General features: G+C 35.7%; 1 protein-coding gene across 3 annotated transcripts in view; it reads left to right on the top strand.

Annotated features, from left to right (window-relative positions):
• Nucleotides 1-21,143, top strand: part of EML5 (EMAP like 5) — a 113,157-nt gene that overhangs the window by 75,673 nt on the left and 16,341 nt on the right. Inside the window, exons 29-36 of one of the 3 annotated variants that reach the window (XM_074585467.1) lie at nt 4,022-4,030; nt 8,929-9,007; nt 10,092-10,221; nt 10,870-10,968; nt 13,044-13,064; nt 15,952-16,125; nt 17,567-17,775; nt 19,715-19,872. In XM_074585467.1, the coding sequence (XP_074441568.1) occupies nt 4,022-4,030; nt 8,929-9,007; nt 10,092-10,221; nt 10,870-10,968; nt 13,044-13,064; nt 15,952-16,125; nt 17,567-17,775; nt 19,715-19,872 (879 nt within the window). The remainder of the gene's footprint in view (nt 1-4,021; nt 4,031-8,928; nt 9,008-10,091; nt 10,222-10,869; nt 10,969-13,043; nt 13,065-15,951; nt 16,126-17,566; nt 17,776-19,714; nt 19,873-21,143) is intronic. The other 2 variants (XM_074585463.1, XM_074585464.1) reach the window with 2 other exon arrangements.

Below are 21,143 nucleotides of genomic sequence, written 5' to 3'. Positions count from 1 at the left end.
AGTACATCTGTGGCATTCCATGTTGTGTGTAGGCTTGTTACATTGACTGCCAAACATTAGAAGAGATATGTTTCTTGTAGTAACACTTTATTGGAATCCTTGTATTCTCAGGATCACAGGTACACACCAGTGTAGAATGTGCTTCTGAGAATGTCTTTCAAGTAATTTTGACTTTGCGTATAAAGGAGATTCCTTATTAGGAAGTATCTGAACCTCTTTTACTATTGAATGTAGGAAGAGTTTAGTTCTTTATGGGAGAAGATGGAGGTAAATACTGCCAGATAATTGAACTCTAAGGCTGTGTATAAAGACTTTAAAGACCATACCAAAAATGTATTTACTACTAAAGATTGTTGTACCTGACAGCTGAAGTGGAATTCATAAACCCTAGCTGTGTAGTGAAGTTACATCTGTATAGAAGATGTATGATTTTTAGTATCCAGAGTATTAAATGAGATAAACAATAGGATAACACTAAAGGAAGAAGCATACCTGAAATCTTACCTCTTTCCTACTACTCTCACAAAAGCACATCTGTGAGGCCAAGAGTTGTAGTCTAAGACCACGGCTTGGATTTAGAGTCGGAAATTACTCAACTGGCTACCAAAAATTGATTCACTAAACTTATTTTGATTCTAATATTATTAGAAAGGTTGAGTTGATCTTACCTTTTATGTTGTAAGTAGTAGGGTGATATAGGATATCAGAGTTGTAGGCCATTTAGTCTATCAAAAATGCAAATACATATCACCAGGTGGGTCAGAACAGTGTCACTCTTTTTGCTAAAGCTCTGCAGAAAGCAGTGAAAGAATCCCTAGGGTCAGAAAGACCCTGAGCAAAAGAGGCTGCAAAACACTGGAGTCTGGTGGGTAGGTAACTTCTCTGTGAAGTGTGGAACATGGGATTCTGCTTTTGGTGTAGCATAATAATTTTCTTCCAGTGACCCTTAATTCAAAATGTAAATGTGATTCCCAGAACATGAATCTGAACAAAAGGTTATTTGCTGTCCAACAGAGGTAGTGTTCTCAGTTTTCTGGTTTTGCTCATAAATTACTTTTTTTCCTTGCAATAGCAGAAGTTAAAAAAAAATATTGTTTTTCTCTTCACAATAGCACAGTTTTACTAGGAGCAGTGGACGTTTCTATGTCTTAATCATTTTTATGGCTAACACATTAACTTGAGATGTGAGTTGCTCATACTTCTAGGCAGTGATGTTTTTATTTTTTCCTTCAGGACAAACATGATTTTCCCCACTTTTTCTGGGACTTTTTTGGTAACAGTCTTATCTAAGCAATTCAGTATTCGAAAGAAAATGAGAGAGGCGGGTATTTTTTCAAAATAGGAGGTGCTAGCGCTGTAAAGGTGTATATGTTGAATAGAAATATGCAAAAATACATAACCTATTTTAGATCCTTATGTATTCATAGCGGGAAGGGAATCATAGGGAACTATTTAAAAACTAGTCCTTTACTGATCCAGAAGTGAAGAATTTTTTTTTACCTGAAGCAGACAGTAATTAAACCTAAATTGTACTTCCAAGGGGCTGGAAGAGGGAGGAAGCTACTGAAATGAGGCTTCGTTTATCTGAACCTCACAATTATCACCTTGTGAATTGCCACTGAAAGAGAAATTCAGAGATTTTATACAAACATCTTCCATACGTTTTGGATAAATGAACAGAATGCAATTAGATTTTTTTGCTTGCTAGTCTAGTGACTTGTGATATGAATGTAAATAGCAGAGATTCCAAAGTTCTTTTGGTAAAAATTTAACTTTATCCTCTCCTTTCGCTCTGTCAACTTGTGTGATTTGGGAAAGGGCAGAAGCCAGGAATCAAAATGAAAAATTATAGCAAGGGACTTTCTATTAGCAACTTCTTCCCTCTCTCTGTTCACCCTGTTTGCAGAATAAGTTAGATTACAGGAAAGTTTAAATTTCACATTAACTTTTTTTTAAACAGTTTTAGAAAGAAAGTAGGGCTTTTCGAAGCTGTGAATCAGTTGCCGCACATTGGAATGTATGTTAGTACAGGGCATTAACCTTGAGATATAAACCCTGAAATATCTGAAGATTTCATTCTTCACAAGCAGGAATTTCATTATCTTCAGTTATTTGTATTGCTGTGGTTTATAGCACTAGCAATGCACTAGAACAACATTATGGAAAGGAACAGTCTTTCCTCACACTTTACCAGTGTGAGGTAATTATTTTTTCCTCCCAAAGCTGAGCTAAAGTCCATGTCTTTGAGGAAATCAGAAAGCCAATTACCAAAGTATCAAGATTTAACAAATAATCTCCAGTTTTGAATGCAAGGAGAAAAAAACTATTCATTTTTCAACTAAAATAATCAGATGTGACCAGGAAAGAAATGTCTAGCAGTACAATTGCATGGCCCAGTGATGAGGGTTGGAAGATTTCTATTTGGGTTCTGATCTGTGTAGACTGACTTTATCAAGAGAATCTAAGAAGTTACACGAACAATATGCATTTATCAAAGACCTCAAGAAAAGGGTAACCGAAACACAGGCATATTTCTAGATAGGTTGAATACAGCTCCAAATGTCATGCATATTTCAGTGATGAAGACAACACAAAAGCCTTTTATGAAATCTGCCTTGAATCAATTAGGCATCCAATCATATCTCCATATGTGTAAATATTTGCCAGCAAATAATTAGATATGTCACATGTGGTCCATACGGAAAATCTTGTTCCTTACTTAAATCATGAAATTAAAGAATTGAAACTGCCAAATGAAAGCTAAAAATTTTCCTCTGACTACATGAACATTTTGTTCAGTGGACTCAAAAAATTGTAAGAGAAAACTATGCTCCATTCTTGATGAAACTCTCATTTCCCCTGCATAGCGCTTACTCTGAAAAATATCTGAAGGTATTTGAATTCTGTAGTCCTTGAAGAATTGCATGTTATTGACTGTAAAACCTGTTCAAGATACATTTGAATTTTATTGGGAGAAAAGATTTAGCTGTTTCCTGTATGAAGAAATAGTGTGCCAGTCTTGCATTGCAGAATAAAATTGGAACTAATTAGAGGAGATTCAGTAAAACAGATTATTTTCATTGAGGGGAAAAAAAATCCATTTCTGAGTTGTTAACACTGTTTTCTTAATTTTCTGGAAAGTTTTCTGTAACAGATGAGAGAAGAATTATTTTTGCTTCACCATTAAGTAAAAAAGACTGGTAACTAGTTTCCTCCTTGCTGCAGTGGAATTGCTTGGTAGTTCTTAAAAGAAAGGCAAATCAAAACAAAGGAAGTGTACCTGCTAATCAGACTAATGAAAAGTGCCAATGCACAGTACAAATATTAGGAAATAATCTCTACGTGCCCATATATTCTGATGGCTAATCATGATTTTTTTGCTAGTCAGAGTATAGGAGTAGGCATCCTATGTGACTGAGAAAATCCATCCAGTTCATCAAATTTGTGAAATAGATGCTGAAATATCTTCAGTTAATATAAACTGAATTAAATAGTTGTTAAAAAACAGTAGATCAGCAGTGCTTAGTACCCCACGTGTTTTGACTATCTGAGATAATTGTATTTTAGGATAACTGAATGTTATTTTTATGAGTGAACTTGAACATCTGTCTTTAATAGTGAGTTGCCTGTTCTATCCATCAGCTCATTTTGGGAAGTTAAACCTGCACAACCTTTTTTTAAGTAACTCAGGTGTTGTGTTTGCCAACTCTTTAAACACTTGATATACATCCAAGGTTTTTGGGTCTGCTTCTGCTTTCTTTCTGTTTACAGTAGGAATCATTCCTAGGAATTACGTTCTGATGCCAACACATGTTCAAAACTCTTATTTAAGTGAATGGAGGTTGTCTGTACAAATAATAGATTTACGTAACCTATGAAGTTGTGAATAATCCCCTTGTTATAAAAAGTAAACAAACCAGAAAGTCAATAATAATTATTTCTATGAATAATTCAGTGACACCTAGCTTTCAGCCAAACTTGTATAAGTAATCCTTTTCTCTTTCCTACCTGCTGCTGAAAGAGGTTCCAGGTAATGCTTTTATTTTGCTATCTAGTCCATGTTTTACTGTCATCTCCCATTTTCCTTAAAAAGCCATCTGTCATGTTGGGTGCTATACCATGCACCTATCACTCTTCAGAATATTGGCGTATTACAAATTTTAAATTTATATATATTCATTGTAGTTCTGTTCCATACAGTAAGCTAGGTATTTCTTTACCTACCAATATAAAATTAACTACATGGACCATTAAACTTCCCTATGTTTTACTAATAGTATTTTTCAATAATATTTATTAAAATATAGAGATTAGCACTCTCTCCAGTCCCTAGTAGACAGCCATCCACCTCAAAAATGGATTGTTTTACATTTGATGGGACAGTCTCGCCTGACATGTCAAGGTGTGTGTGTTGTTAAATTATTTAAGTATTAGATTACCTATATCCACGTTAGTGCCTATAACATGGCACTTACTATTCATAGGAAATAGGAAAGTAATTATGAGTAATCATTGTCAAGAAGTGGTATTTAAAAATTACCGGGTTTCATTATCTTCTAATGGAAATCAGACCTCTAAAGTTTCAAAAGTGACACTGAAAATCTTATCAAGAGTAAATGGAAAGAACTCCTCCTTACTTTTAAAATTAATTCTCTACTTCATGCTTGCCAACACCTGTTGGGGAGGGCAGTGAAAGTCACTTCATGTTGAAGGCGAGTGCAAAATCAATTGTTAAATTCTCTGCAAGTCCCCCAAAGTACGAGGGGCAGCTATGGGTGACCCTCACAGGAAGGGGCTTTTTTCTTTTGTACCCACAGCTATAATTTGCTCTATGAAATCATGCCTACAATAACCTTTGGATTTTTAAAACAGAAATAGATGTGATTGACATTGCCATAAGTTACCATGGAACTCAAAGAATTGATGGCAGTTTATATTAATCGGGGAAGATCATCCCTTTTTCTGTTAATAACTTTAGAAACTCAGTATTGATAATGAAGTAGGGAGTGAAATACAACATCATGATACAAAACAACATGGGTGGCAGTATCAATAATATTAAAACTATGTCTAAAACCATGAAAAAGCAACTTCTTTGTTTCAGAAACTACTTCGAAATGCTTTTATTCCATTTTCATGGTCTCATAACATGAAATATTAAAATATATATATGGATTCTATTTTCATCTTGAAAATAAAGTGTCAGTTTAAGGTATTTATGTCCCCTGTGATAGATGGCTGGAACTTTACTTCCACATGTTCAAACTGATCCCATCCATATGTGCATTCAGCCCAAAATGTTATTCACGCTCTCCTTCCCATCTTTTGCACACTGTTTTTGAGCATGCAGCCAGTTATATGTGCAGGTATATGGTCACTGTGTGTTTTATATGCCATTAGTCACTTTCCTGCACATTAAATAGCAAATGAAAAATATCTTCAGTTTTTGCACCTTTAAAAAAAGCACTTGGAAAATGTATTCTGGTGTCCTTCAACATTCCCGCTTTTAAATGTCAGCTTGAAACTTAATTGGGAAAAAAATACTTCCGTGCTTGTAATTTGCATTCCAGTTCCACTGCTCTGAATCGATATAGAGTTAGTCTTTCATAGATGGGTACTTGTATAAATGGTTTGGGTGGCCTGTGAGATAATACAGCTAAGTATAAATTGGCCAGTCAATTGTTATTGACCAATGTACATTCACTTTATTCTTTTGTATGGTATTAACTATACAATATATCATAACCCTCATAATACCGTACCATGGTATGGTATTAACTTATTTGTTAGTATTTTGGGGATTCAGTGTGACCCATTTCACAAAAGAGGTTGGAAAAAAAAGTTGTTCTTTATGAGAGAAGAGGGAATCTTAATGTAAATTTACCTCAGATGTTTGATGAAGCTGGCTGATATCCCCACCCACCCCGGCAAATTTTAATTGGACCTGGGCTGTATTAGTTTCTCTCTTTCTCTGTCTCTTCATTTACTTGAATAAGGGCAGGTTTTTATTCTCCGTATCACTGAAGTGCTTTCAGAAAGCCCATTCCCCACACAGAACCTGTGCCTTTCGGTTTTTGTTCATGCATTTCAGTAGTTTTACTTGATTGGATTTGATTAACTTTGAGTGGCACACAGTGATAAGAAGGTTTCTGTGGCACTGGATGCTTCTCAATCAGTGTATTTGTAACTGAAATTGCTCATATACTCTGAAGGGGGGGGAAGAAATATGGCCAAAGATATTTTTTTCCTCCGCAAAACTTCAGATGACTTCTCTCCATATATATTTAATATGAACAACATTATGACCTATTGGGAGTGTTTTCTGTTCATAATTTAGAAGCTTCTAACTAAAAGTGTAGTTTCTTTATTTTTTAAAATTAAAAAGTGAGAATTTTAATCATGCTTAGCGATACTATTGTTGTAATATGACTAGCCTAGATGAGAGGATGCTAGGAGTCAGTGGTGATAGGACAGAAGAGAAGAAGGGACCTGGAAAATAGCTGGTGTGCTAGGAATTTTGCATCAAATTGGTAGAAAGAATTGGTTGAGAGACAGTAGTGATTCAAAAATGGTCATGAAATTGGATGTTGGGATTGCTGACAGAAATCAGATATATTCCTGGCTTCCCGTATTGGCCAACATGCTTGTAGAGATGATGAGGGCAGCCCAGATCGTCCTTGTTTAGCTTTTCCTTCTCTTTTCCAAAAATTAGGAGAATACTTTTTCACCTTCACAGACTAAGGGACAGGATGTTAATGGCTGTGAGCTAAGTCCAGGCTATAACTGAAAAAGAAATTCGAATGCTTTGCTTTTCTGTCTCAAGGTGTATGTGAATTCCTTCTAACTGCAGAGCTGAGATGAAAAAAAGATCTTTAACTGAGGACCTTTGAGAATGAAATCTGGGGGTACATTCCCACCAGACACATTTCAAGCAGGACGGAAAGAGTGCGTTTAAATGCCATTATCTTTGAATATTTTTCTCTGAGCGAGGAGACCTTTAGTGCATGTCCACATTGGACTCCTTTTCTGACCTTCATTGCTATATGTGGTAGATGTCCCCAGTTTTTGCCTTTACTGATGCTTTAGTAGAAGTCTGTTTTCCAAGAGTAAAAATTTTAGAGTAGCAAACCCCAAATGTTAGACTGCCGTTCTTTGTGAAGTTATAAAAGTCTTTCTCCATACTTCAATTAGTGTTCTCTGTTTTCATTTGCACTTATTTATGAATGAATATGAAATGTGAACCTTAGTTGTTTTCCTTCATGCCTTGAATTTTCTATTTAACTTCAAATTATTATTTCATACTTTGCTCTGATAAGAATGTGTTTAATACAGCCCATATTCCCCCTCTGTGAAAGGACTCATTGTCTCAACTATCCAGTGTAAAGCAGCAGTATTTGTTTTTAGATCTGGATTTGGATTTTCTGTTGTAAAAAATTTTACATTTCATAAAATCTAGATTTATGATGCTTAATGTAATACTTCAAGTACTTCCCTCTGGCGCTATCTAACACAACAGCGAGTTTTAATAAACTTGATCATGTTTGTGTGATCCAGGCATCCAACAGACTTTTTTACCAGACAGGAATTTTTCATCATCTGTTTTTCTTCTATAATTTTTTTTGCCATAGATACTTTACAGGCTTCTAAGTGTAGGGGAAGTAACTGAAGTATCTCAGAACTCACTACATAGTTGCGGTATAATTTGCTTTATAGTATGTACGAATCTTTTGATTGGTGATATGACATCAACCTATAAATTGTACTAAAATTATTCAGGGAAAATGGAGGAATAAAGCTCAGAAAATGGTATTTTATTTGAATAACTGAAAAAATACTTCGAATGTAGTTCAAAATATACAGTGTACAAACAAACCATAGTCTGTTGCTCTTAGAAAAGACATGGTGATTATTTTGCATCAAAGTCATCATTCAAGACCAGAAATTGGAATTAAAAGTACTTCATGCTAAAAAGGGAATATGAAAGAGAGCTGACCTGTTGCTTTGTATGTGATATTAGTTTGTCACACAGCCTTCTGGATTAAATCGCCTAGATTTCATTGAATCCATCAGTAGAATTTATTTTTAAACTAATTGTTCCTCTTAAGGGTCAAACTTAAAGGTTTCTTTTTATGGGCACATATGCTGTATATATAGAAGCAATAAGCAATACTCCTGCAAATTCCTAGAAATAATTGCATAATTTTGATAAATAAAACTTGTTTGTATGTTTCTTTGTATATGAACAGTTAAACATAATCTGAAAGATATGGTACAGATATTTATCAAACGTATCTAGTTGAGATTTCTTAATTAAATCTGGGCTATTCAGAACAGCGGAACATGAGTTATGGCTGATAGTCATGCATTTGCGTGGTGATGGCTTACTTCCAACTAAGCGTTTATCAATAATTTGTTTCTGTTGATGCAAGAGTGAATGGGCAGGTAAACATGGAGTTAGTTCTTTATGAACTATTCAAAAAATAGGAAGAGTTAGGGCCTACTGAAGGTGTTTGGGAACAGGAATGATTATCTCAAGTATTTAGATTAACCAGGTAAGCCTTTAAAGCTTACGTAATAAAAATTGCTACAGAGATGGAAGTACCTTAAGAATATAGCATGAAAAAGCTAAGAATATTTTATCAGCGGTCGTTCATTGCAGAACAGCTTTTGCATTAACCTCATGGATTGTTGAAGAACTGTCAGAAAACCTAGCATGTTAAACAGAGGTGGTTTTTTGTTGCCCCGCCCCCCCCCCCCCCCCCCCCCCCCCCGCTTTGTCAGAGGTATTTCTGTTAAAGATGAATACAGATATCAGCTAAGCAGGATAGGGCTGTAAGTTTTCCATATGCAGTAGCTGGTTGGAAGGTGCTGTGTTAGTATGGAATGGGTGACGGACAGCCTTCTCTTATTCACAGTTCTTTATTTCAGACCACCAGTTAGTAGGGCATTGCCACAGCCGGAGAAACTTCAGACCAATAATGTTGGGAAAAAAAAGAGACCTATAGAGGTAAGAAAAACATTGACGTCCTCTTCCTCTCCTTCTAGGACGTTTTTTTTCCTAGAGATTGACATATTTGTGGACACACTAAATGATTGGTTCATTTTAAATGTATCAAAGATGGAAATATTGAATAGTGAGTAAATAGAGAGCAAAAAAAGTGGGAGATAATTTTTTTTTTTTGTAAATCCAAAAAAGCCTGGTATTAATTTTTCTTGCAAACAAAATGGAGCACAACTTAATTCTTAGTAACAATAAAACCTTTTAAATGCAGTGTGTTGAAAGCAATATGTCCTGCTTAGATAACTGAATTGTTAATGGTGTACTATTGCTAATTAAAATAAGCATCTTCTACTGATTTTTTTTTAATTTATTTTAAAACTTTTTTAAAATTCGTAATTGTTAACAGTTCTTAAAACAAAATTATTTTAAAAAATTATTAATGACGCCTTTAGCTCAGGCACCTATTTTTTTTTCATTACATGGCCTATCCAAATAAATATACTCACTTTTGATTAATCTGAAGCGGAAGTTTCATCTAACCTCGAAAAATGCAGTTTTTTCAGATCAACTGAAATATTTTCTATGATAGGAAACAAAATGTTCGGTGTAGCACAATGAACGGCCTTTTGCCATCAGTGTCCTAGAACTCTTAGGCTATAATTCAGCTTTCTTAATTGCCAGCTGGAATTCAAGTCATGGACGAATGGTTGTCATTCTTTGTTTCTGAGTATCTTCTGCATAAAAAGAGCTGTGTTTTTCTTGGCTCACTGTAATTTATTTATTTATATGCATGTGTTATGAGTCTCTCTTTCTGTGCATATACGTGTGTGTGTATACACATACAAATATTCTACAGCATCCCCCAAACAGAGATGACAGGATGACGTGACTGTCTACGAGAAGAATGAGCAGGAATGTAAGCTGACAGGGAAGGCAGGATCTTGGTTCCTGTTGGTTTGAAACATCGTTAAACTCCTTTTCCTTTACTGCATAAGGACATATTTGAAAAATAAAATCCTGGAAAAGATTGTAAAGTTCATAACTGCTTTCAGGTTTTGAGTATCTAATAGCTGGAAATATCTTTTTTTAGGACCTAATTTTGGAGCTTGTATTTGGGTACCGAGGCAAGGACTGTAGAAACAACGTGCACTATTTGAATGATGGTGCTGATGTAATATATCATACCGCGTCTATTGGCATCTTGTATAACGTGGCAACAGGTAGGAGAAAACCCACTTGAGGAAAAATGTTTCTTCACACGTGTGGAGTTACAGTTTATGAAGTAACTGGTATGCTTTAAATCATGTGGAAAAATTATTATTTGCTGAAAATTCAGTCTGTAGAAATGATTCGCAATAGCTGCATAAATATATTGAAATGTTTCTGGTGACTGAATTTTGAAGGAAGTAAAGCTTTGATTATTTTGGTATTAACTTTCTGAAATTTGCTTGTTGAAATGATCACAGAAACTAAAACAGCTGATCAATGGGGTCATTATAGTTTTTTAATGTTTTTTTTCTGTTAATTATTTTTTATTTGGTTTACTTTTCAGTCCTCTGTATCACGTACATTCATTCCCAATAACCAATTCAGTTCAGATAACTTAGACCTTTTAAAGAGTAATGCAATGCCCTTTGTTTCTGTGATATTTAAGTAACTTGATACAGAAAATTTGAGGGAATAGTTCGGAGTTATTGAGTGCTATGTGTTAAAATCGAGATAAAAAAATTAGGAGTTTGTTTCCTGTTTTTAAGCTCCAAACTGCAATATCACCATAATGCACAAATATTATAAAGTTTTCAAACATTAAGCATGTCTGTGTATGTATAAATGTTTTAATTAAAGTTGGACTTCTGGGCTTTTTTTAGGCTCTCAGTCTTTTTACCAGGAACACAATGATGATATTTTGTGCCTCACTGTAAATCAGCACCCCAAGTTTACCAACATAGTGGCAACTGGCCAAGTAGGTATGTTTGTATTTTTGTAAAAAGAAATTGACATAGGAGCATGCAATTAGGGCCTTGTGAGTTCATGATAAATCACAGAAATATTTGATTATGCTATCTCCGTTTGTATGAATGTTACTCAGTTACCTGTCCTCTTTATATGTTTCTTTGAGTGTAATTTAATAAAGTTGAACAAAAAACATTGAGGCATTAAGACTAAGCTTATATTTTCTTTGGAGTGTTAGCAAAAATTTTTTTTTTTAGAAATGTTAAGCCCCATGAAATTAGCCTGGTTTTATTTAACTACCAGCTTGTGTTAGGCCTTCCTAAGAGTCATAGGCCTTCCAAAGAAGCTTAATTGAGCTATCTTTAATTTCTACATGGACTAAACACAGAATTCTTAAAATAAATGTCACTTTATAGAAGTTTTATCTCATCAGGCAGATTTATAATGCCTAATTCATGTTTTGATAATACATAGTTGTAATATTCTAGGCAGAACCAAAACCCTAATGGTGTTTCCCTACAGATAAACTTAGATTTACGGTTCATAGTAATGTTCAAATTGATCTATGAACTAACCAGGTTTTAAAAAGGAAAAAAAAAAGAAGAATCTGCATGGCTGAACTAATACCAGTGTTTCTGAATTTTGCAGAATATTGTTATTTTTGTAGTCCTACAACCCAGTTGCAGTTTTCATACCTTTAATTGTTTCTCAGCAGATTCAAAACCACAGTTTCCCTTAGTGCATAAAATAAATAAAAAAAACCTTAGTTTATTTTAGGCTGAATAGTTTTGGTTTTTTTCCCTGTAGGTTTGGTTTAGGCGTTTCATCTAAATATGGTCAGTTTGTCAGTTTATTGCCTGCTTCCCTCTGTCTTTTGGATTTTTAGGTGCATGTCTCATTAAAATTGACTCACTGATAATTGTAACTGCTTAGCTAAAATAGCTTTCTTTCTTGGTGAGTTTCTTGCCTCACAACAATTTAAAGAAATCATTAATGGAAATTATTTAAATGGAAAAAATTATCAGAAGTTTTTTGCCTATGATTTGATTGCAAAGAACATTTGCAAGAATTACAAACCTTTTGTCGTCTTTAGAAATTTGGTTTTTCAGTGTATTTCTTAATCTGGCCCTGTTTGTCTTTCCATATGATATAAATATGGGAAGAATGAAGGCATAATGTGAAAATTTGTCCTTTGCATGGATTTTCTTCAGTGTGCATCTTGCCCAAGAAGAAACATGGGACCCTGAAAGCTTTTTTATTTCATAATTATTTCTACATCAACTAGCAGTAGAACAATTTTAACTGTTTGTAATGTGGATTAAGGCATACAAATCAGGAGCAGATGACACTTAAACTACAAAACATATTTTTAAGGAGAGAGTTAAATCTGAAAAATGAGCTGGAAGCAAAATATCTTCAAACAGTACCTATTTTTAGATTCTGAACAGATGTTAAGGAGCACATACTCCATAGAGAACACACTTAGCTGCTGCTACTTTTCCTACTGGTATGACTGGCACAAACATAGCATCATCATCGTGATTTAAATCTTCAAAAGATTTACAGAAGCATTATTTCAAGTATTTTTAAACTGTAATGCTGTTATGCAGTGTCTCAGTAATACTTCCCAGTACCTGAACCTTTATATCCTTATTTCTTAATGCTCCTATAGAAGAACACTGGTTGTATTTGTCACTTGTCAAGTTCAGACTCAAAAATTAATTCTTAGCAGAATAGCTATCAGTGGGGTTTTTCTCACTTACTTTGTTAAAATATGAGTAACGTGTAAAATATGTTTTTTATTTAGTTTGGCAGAGAGAGACCTAACATACACCAAAACTAGATTTTTGTGTTGTAACTCAAAATGGAAATCAAAATATATTCATTCTACGAATTTTTATTTCTGATATGACTGCCTTTTATCAGTAATTGTTCATCTTTAACACTGAAAGCAGTATTGGTGCTGCTGCAATGCAAAGAGATGACATCAATGTGTGTGTTAGGAAATTACACTAAATGTGGCGTATATTTTCTTTAGCACTTATATTATTTCTGGTCTAATTATTTTTCTGCTGCTTTTCCATTACAGGAGACTCAGCAGATATGTCAGGTAAGGGAAATAAAATTTTAACATCTTCAGGTGTAGTTAGCCTATCTGGTAGCTGTCTACAGCTTTATAGAGTGATAAGTGACATGAATTCATTTTTAGTTTATTAAAACCCTGTATCAGTCATATTACTGTCAGCACTGAATATAAACCAGAGCAGCTCAGCAAATTGCTAATATAGAAACAATTAAAATGTTAGAACACACTTAAAAACTACTTTTGTTGTTAACATATTCCCTTCTTGCTGCCCAGCGATTAGTGAGTCCTAATACCTACTGCTACTGTAGCATTCCTGTGTACACTTGCAGGTTTTATAGATGTGTTGGGGCTGACAATTAACATTTGGTTTAGACACTCAATTGAGTATAATTTTAAATACGTATTTCTGAAGTAAATTCTATTGAGGAGGCCTAGGTGACTGAGTGAAAAAAAACAATCACCTTTCGCATTTATGTATGATTGTCATGCAGTTATTACCACTGATCCAAAATGCTTGTTATGATGTTGGTTTAATTTTTTTTCAGTATCATTTTGGGTCTTTGACAGTCTTCACTGAGCTATTTTTTTATTAGTATGTTGTTTTTTCAACAGTAATCTTAAAAATTCATCACTGTCATGTGTGAATGAGTTCATTGTTGAGCAGCCATAATTGTCCTGTGACACATCTTCAGAGATGCATAAATGTGTGTTCATGTGTACCTAGAAAGTATAATAATCTTCATGTGGATCTAAAGCTTGTTCTGTGAAGAACAAATGTACAATGGCATTTTTAATGTGTGTTGACTTCTTTTAAATATGCCAAATTGTGCTTGCTCTAAGGATGGGAGGAAGAATATAGGTACATTTTCCCACACTTTTAAACTGTATAAAAGAAGCAGTGATGATATGGTTGTTTATATGAAAAAACATATCTAGTCCTGCATATGATGCCTGGAGACTTTCCCTCTCTCACTTGCCTTCTTCCTACTGCAACTTTAGTTTGAGCTTGTGTATATTACTAAATTCTGTTGTCACTGCCTGAAACCAGCACTCTCACTTTTTTCTTCTTTATGGAATCGTTAGTCTGGAATCCAAGCTGCTGCCTGCCTTCATTAGAAAGTTGCATAGTTTCACTTAAAATTTATCCATGGCTATTTGGCACCTTTCTTACCAACAACTTTTGCTTTTCTAGTTCCATTTCTCTGTTGTCTACAGTGATGCAGGGGTTCTTGAAGCAGTAATGTTTGTAATAGGCGGGAATGGCAAACTAAATCTCATAATGACTTGGTATAGATTTGCTTCATCTTACTGAAGGTATTTTTTGCCCTGCCAGCCCATGGTAGCTTTATCTAACTTCTCCCAGAAGGAGATGACGCCTTAGAAAATCTCTTTTGTGAGAGCAGATGTTGAGCAGCTAGAGAACTCAACAAGCAGGACGCAATGTCAGGACAGAGGCTTTCAGAAGAACACTGTCAAGTAGGACGACTCAAAAGTCCACGTTCTCTGTCCTGCAAACCTTGCTCTGAAAGACTTTGTCAGTTCTTATTCATGAAATCTGGGTGAAAGCTTCTGTCTGCTACACGAAAGGAAAATTTTGGCCAAGGTTATAGGAGAGGTACACAGGTCAAGGGCAATACAGAGTTTTACCAAGAGGAGTGCTGAAGAGGAAGGAACAGCTCAGAGCCATAATAAAGCTTTCTCTTCCCTCAACTTTCCATAAGGACAGGAAGTTTGCTGAAAATTTTGAGACATGCTGGTTTTTGTCAACCTCAGCCCTTTCTGTTTTAATGGCCTGTCTATACCATGCTGTAGTACCTCTCAAAAGGTGATGATAACAGCATATTGGTGCCATGAGAGAAAATTCCAGTGGGAAATAGAAGAAATTAGGAAATCTAAAGACTGTTTTGGAACAGCTGTGGAATTGTGCTCAAAAACTTATTTTCATGTGGCTAAAATTTTACCGAGGTCCCTGTGCCTACTGTTTCCCATCATATGTGTGCCTTTGAGGGACTAGATTTAGCTGATCAGAAACACAAAGTGTGGAGCTGAAATATAATTTAGTTTATGTGAATCTGGGTTTACGACAATAACGAGTAACCTCCAGACTCTGCAGTCAGATTTGCTAGAGATCAGAAGTAAAGAAGTTGGAGAGGGAACCTTATTGTCCTGAAAACGCGCTAGATGCTATTCAGAGACTGTAAACTATACATGGATTGCTAGATCTTTGAAGAAGGCATTGCATTTGGAAAAAAAACAAAAAACAACCTAGCTGTCATGATAATAGAAATAATCACGTGCACTAGAAGCATGGGAAGAGAGTTTTTACTGCAAAGAGCTTGCAGTCTAAACAATGCAAACTAAATTAGTTACCCTAGTTCTTCTACATCAGTGAGCAAGCTGATTGTTCAGCTGACATTCTCCTAAGAGAGCATGCATTTCAGACAGATGGCCGTTTTGTAGAAAAGGAGATTTTGGTCTTGCACTGTAAACTAATTTCTCTGTAGCTATCAGTTGTCCAAAAAGCCCCATATAGAAATTACGTTCTTGATGATCTACTCAATATTTATGAAGGTTTTTGAGTTACTGTGCTGAGCTAAGTTTCACTAGGAGAAAAGCAGGAGAAGACAGCTTGCTTTCAGAGCTTCTGCTGTGCTTCAGAAGTCCAGTAGCAGGTTAAGCAAAGTTTTCATCTCCAGTAGTGCAATGAGGCCAGCTTCTTAGTCCTGCTTAATGATCCTGTTTGCCGTAAATTGGTTTCCAAAGGGAGGCCAAAATCTCCTTTCTTTTCTTTCTTTTTCTTTTGTCTGACCAGAACAATTTTGTCTTATTAAAAAATATTAACTGCTGCAATAAGCCAATCGTCAACCATTTTCAAAACATGTACTAACTGCGTGTTTTTATATTTGTGTAGCTACAGCTCCTTCTATTCACGTGTGGGATGCAATGAACAAACAGACGCTGTCGGTACTGCGGTGCTACCATTCCAAGGGCGTTTGTTCAGTCAGTTTTAGTGCCACTGGCAAACTGCTGCTCTCTGTAGGGCTGGATCCCGAACATACCATTACCATTTGGAAGTGGCAGGAAGGTGGGCAAGTGATTGCTTTTGTAGAATGCGTTTATGTTGTTAGAGGGTATGTTGGCTTGAGTCAAGAGCAGTTGTAACATAAACGTTATCAACAGATCAAAAATTATTACAATAAGTGCTGTGCGTATGCTCTGTACAAGAAGAGGTAAAATAAATGTACTTGCCTATTCTAGTAACTGCTATATATATCTTTTGGAACTGTTGTGTAAGGATTAAGATAGTTCACTGATACCCAGTTAAAACAATTAAAGAAAATTATAGTCTTCATTCTTATTTTTTTCTTTATTTATTTCAGTCATTTCTTTGCTGCTTGGTAAAAACTCTTTATAATATCTTTTTTGCTCCCAAGTGAATTTTTCTATTCTTTTCTGTTCTTGTTCTTCTCTAACGCCTGATTACTGATGAGGTTGTTGTACTCCTAAAATTATCCCCCAAAAAATTGCAAATTGCAGAAATGTGATGCCAGTACAGCTCCTCTGTGCAGCTATGTACTTGGTGTCTTAAGCTACGCTACATGTTTTCAGATTGGCTTTGATCTGAGTTCAGGATTTAGGCTAAAACCATTTGGTCATCTCCTCTCCTCATCTCCTTTCTTTCTGGCAAAGCCATGCCCAGATTATGAAATGGATTCTCTTGTCATAGGGGTTTATTTCCTCTTTGGAGATTTCTGTTGATCAACTAGTATCTCTCGGAAGTTTAAAGATCAGCTCTCAACTTAATAAAAAGTGATCCTTCACAGCTTTGTCTGCTGGATCCTGTGGAGCTGGAACGCAAGGTCAAATGTGTATTTATACAGTCTTGGGTAGTATGAATAATGTGTGGTAAAAGCCCCTGCAGCAGCTTACTGCCATTTCAGTCAGAACGTGCTCATTCTTAAGAGTTGGTACAGATTCAGTATTGGCAGCTAAGGATCCAAATCGAGGAATCTTCATAAGGGTCAAAATGTCTGATTTTAACACCTCTGGAGAGACTGGAAAGGCATTACCTTTGAATCTAACACCATATGTAACGAAGTCAGTTTCTGCATTTTCTGCAGAAAGGAGAAAGTTTTCTAACTTTGGACAAAATTTGCAGAGAAGTCACTTATTAATCACTTGTAATTTGTCCAGAGTTTGGGATTTTCAGAGGAGTCTGAGTTTAAGAGGAGAGGGAAATGTACTTGGATCTGAGCTCCTAACTTTTTTATACTCCTGAGCAAATTAAAAATTGAAGTAGATTGCACCTTCATTAGGTGCTACGCTTTGCTACTGTGTCTTATTAAATGATTTTTTTTAAATATACATCTTAATTTAGTATTAATTTAGAAGCAGTTTGTGCTTTTCTTCCCAATGTGTGTGCTCTTGGATGACTCATAATTCTCCATTATTTTTATATTGTTTTTAATCATAAATAAATATTTTTTTTCTCAACAAATTCAAAATGTCCATTTTCTTTCTGCCAGGTGCCAAAATTGCCAGCCGAGCTGGTCATAACCAGCGTATATTTGTAGCAGAATTCAGGCCAGATTCAGATACCCAGTTTGTTTCTGTGGGAGTCAAACACGTGAGGTTCTGGACGCTGGCTGGAAGAGCTCTTCTCAGTAAAAAAGGGCTGCTGAGCTCCATAGAAGATGCCCGAATGCAAACGATGCTTTCTGTAGCTTTTGGAGCGGTACGTACCTTAACAAGCTATATTAAAATGCATGCAAACAAAATTTTTTTTTTACTCTTCTGCCTTTATTCAGGTCAATGAGACTTTTCTAACCTGCTAATGAATCTATCAGTTGTTTTATTAAACTCGGTTTGGCATTTCTAATGCTTGCCTGCTAGTTAGAACTAATACCAGCTTTCTTTAGAACGGAAAAGAAAAAAGCTTATGGATTTGTATGTTTTAAAAAAAGCAAATATAGGTGCTTTGGACTGATAATACGCTGCTTGGTATTTAGTCCAGGTAAAACAAAGCTGACTCTAGACTGCAGGAGCCAAACAATAGAAATAAAGTTAATTTTATGCTGGGAGTGACTGTTTTATAATCTGTATGCATTACTACTCATGGGTGATCTGAGAGCAGCACTGTCCTGGGGCGTTTGTTAATATCTATGACGTTAGGTGACCACAGTGGAGTTTTGTTTTGTTTGGGGGGCTTTTTTGGCAGATGCAGGCCTTGTTGCTGAGTTCCAGGGCTTTGCCATTTCAGGACTTGCTCTGTATGAGCAGCACTCATCTCTTCAGCTGTGCAGATAGACATAGATTGCTTTTATGAAGGGGTGCTTCTCTTTTATTGTGTGTGTTACTGTCCTGCTTGCTGGTCTGCCTGATAGGTCCAGACTGAATTTATACTATTGATTTTGATTTTTGAAACTGTAACTGGCCCACGGTTTCATTTTTCATGAGACTTACCTCTTTTCCAGAGTGGTCTCTCTCTTTCTCAGGTACCTCTGATTTAAGAGAGAGCCCTACAAAGCATCAAGATATCTTCTAAACAATAACTGTTAGAGATGCGCAGCTCAGCCATTAGCCTGGGGTTTGGGAAATCTCTGTGAGCTTTCTTAGGAAGGGATGTTCTTAGCGTGAAAATCAGGCTGTATGCTGAATGTCCTGGAGTATGGTATGAGGTTGTTTGAGGATGCAAAGCTTGCAGGGGTTTTGTAAAAAGCTATGCAAACCGAATAAAGCCAAACCTGGTGTGTTCTCCATACTTCCTGTAGGGACCAGTTCTGGGAGTGCTTTTCTTCCTTGATTTTTGTCTCAGAAGGTGCCAGTTCAGGTGCTACTACACAGGAGTTGGAAACAGCCCAACAGTTGTGCTGGGAGGATGATCAGAGGATCTGCTCCCAAATTCATTTCCAGTCCTCTTTTATTTACTCATTTATTGGGGCGCCCCCCATGTACCCCTTTAAAAAAGGAGGTAGAGCATCAGCCCACCTCAGTCAAGGAAAGTGTTCTTGCCAAATCTGTGCTTGCATGCTGGTACTCTAAAATACTACACGTGATACTGAATATGAGGATTGTTCATGTAAGTTACTAAAACAGTTTTACTCAATAACCAGTTCCTGTTGCCCTTAAATTTTAGAGGCAATTACATTTATTACCTTGCAAAAACAGGAAGCAGAAGTAAAGAAGAATAGGCAGCTTTTAGTTCTGAGTTAAGTCAAACTGTTTTCTTTGTAAACTAATGGTTACTGTAATCAAGTGAGTAACTTCACCACACAACAAAAATGACTGCAAGCATAATGTACATAGAAGGGGGTGCAAAGTGCCTGTTCGTGTGAAATGTTAAAACTGGTTTTGGTTTTCTACTTTTTTTACCACAGTTTGCACACTTCATAGGCTGAAAACATAGATAACCCTACTGCTGAAGCTTTAGTCATTGCATTTCTTCTTGCAGTGCAGAGCCTGTTAGCTACAAGAAAGCATGTTTCAGACTTCAAGAAAGAGCTCATTGTTTCATCATTACGGGTTGTTATTACCCCTTCCACAATTTGCTCTTATACAGCAGCAAATAAAAGCAACCTAGCCTAAATGCAAATGGTGGCAATCTTTATTTCTGAATGTTTTTCTTCCTGCCTTACCCAGAATCAGATGATGAGTATATTTTTTTCCCTTTTCAGAATAACTTGACGTTTACAGGTACTATCAGTGGAGATGTTTGTGTGTGGAAAGATCATGTGTTGATACGGATTGTGGCCAAAGCTCACAATGGACCTGTTTTCACAATGTATACCACGCTAAGAGACGGTTTGATCGTTACAGGAGGCAAAGAAAGGCCGTGAGTCGTCTTTTTTCTTTTTTCTGCATGCACATGTATTCTTTAAAAGTGGTTTGGATTTATCCCATCTGACACTAGGCAGTTGAGACATCAAAGCTAAAAGAGTAGTCACTTTTGGATCCCTGAATAGGCAGTAAGGAAAAAAAAGCATCCACCACCTCTAAAGTGCAGGTAAGCCCACATGAGTTTCAAGTACCTTTTTTTTTTCTGTTTCCGTTAGTTCTAAGAGAAAGCCTAGAGGTGCTGGGATCCTGACCTTGCTCAAGTACCTGAAGTCAAGGGGGATGAATCAGAATCTAAATGCTTTACAAGCAGTTCTTCATAATTTTAACCTCTAGATAACAGTCATCTTTCTGAAGCACGTGTGCAAGCTTCTTCAGGCATTTTATGATGAAGACTTTATATTGTTTTGGTTAAAAATAATAGGCAAGTGTAAAATAAATTATGTGAATGGATTATCAATTATATTGCATTATCGATTATACTGCTTTACATCAGTCAGGTAATGTTTCTCCAAGTACAAATACTAAATTATCAAAGAGCTGGTACAGTTTTCCCTCCTTAAGCAGGAAAGGGCTGAACTGTTATAATCAAAAGTAGTCTTGAAATCACCTTATCTTACTATTAAATGTTTCAATGATATTTATCACAACAATATTATTTTTGAGAGAAGGCAAAAACATTTGGTTTGAAATACAGCTTTAAGCATTAAAAAGTTACTTCTGAAGTTGAGCTGAGGTTAATCCAAGTAATTTGCTCAACTGTGATTAAATAAATGAATGATAAATATTATAACGGCATAATGCACAGCTGCTTTTAAAGGAAGGATGTGTTTAGGTATGATGGCAGAGGCAAGTTGTTTTCTCTAAAATCTAAGGTACATCAACATCCTTTGTTTCTGGGGTTGTAAACAAAATATCTCTTCAAGCATTTGAATTTTTTTCCTTAGCACCTTGTTAATGGTAAAAGAAAAAAAATAAATGCTTCAGCTGTAATACAGTCCATCTGATGGCATGATAGTCCCCCATTTTGCAGGACATGGGCCACTTACTACCTTTTCCTTAAATAGTCCTTGAAAATCCTGGTTGATATTTAAACCCAGCTTGAAAATTTATTTGTTCCTGTGCTTGAAATATTTTCTTCTAGTATTTATAAAAAACTACCATGATTTTATTTGGAGAATGTTCTCTCTACCGCTTAGTTTCAAAGCCTCTTAATAATTAGTATTTGACCTGAAAGAAATAGTAATAAATAACAGTAAGAAACAAGAA

Source organism: Larus michahellis, chromosome 4 (genome assembly GCF_964199755.1).
Source record: "Larus michahellis chromosome 4, bLarMic1.1, whole genome shotgun sequence".
Taxonomy (NCBI): domain Eukaryota; kingdom Metazoa; phylum Chordata; class Aves; order Charadriiformes; family Laridae; genus Larus; species Larus michahellis.
This window is presented reverse-complemented; position numbering and strand designations above follow the sequence as displayed.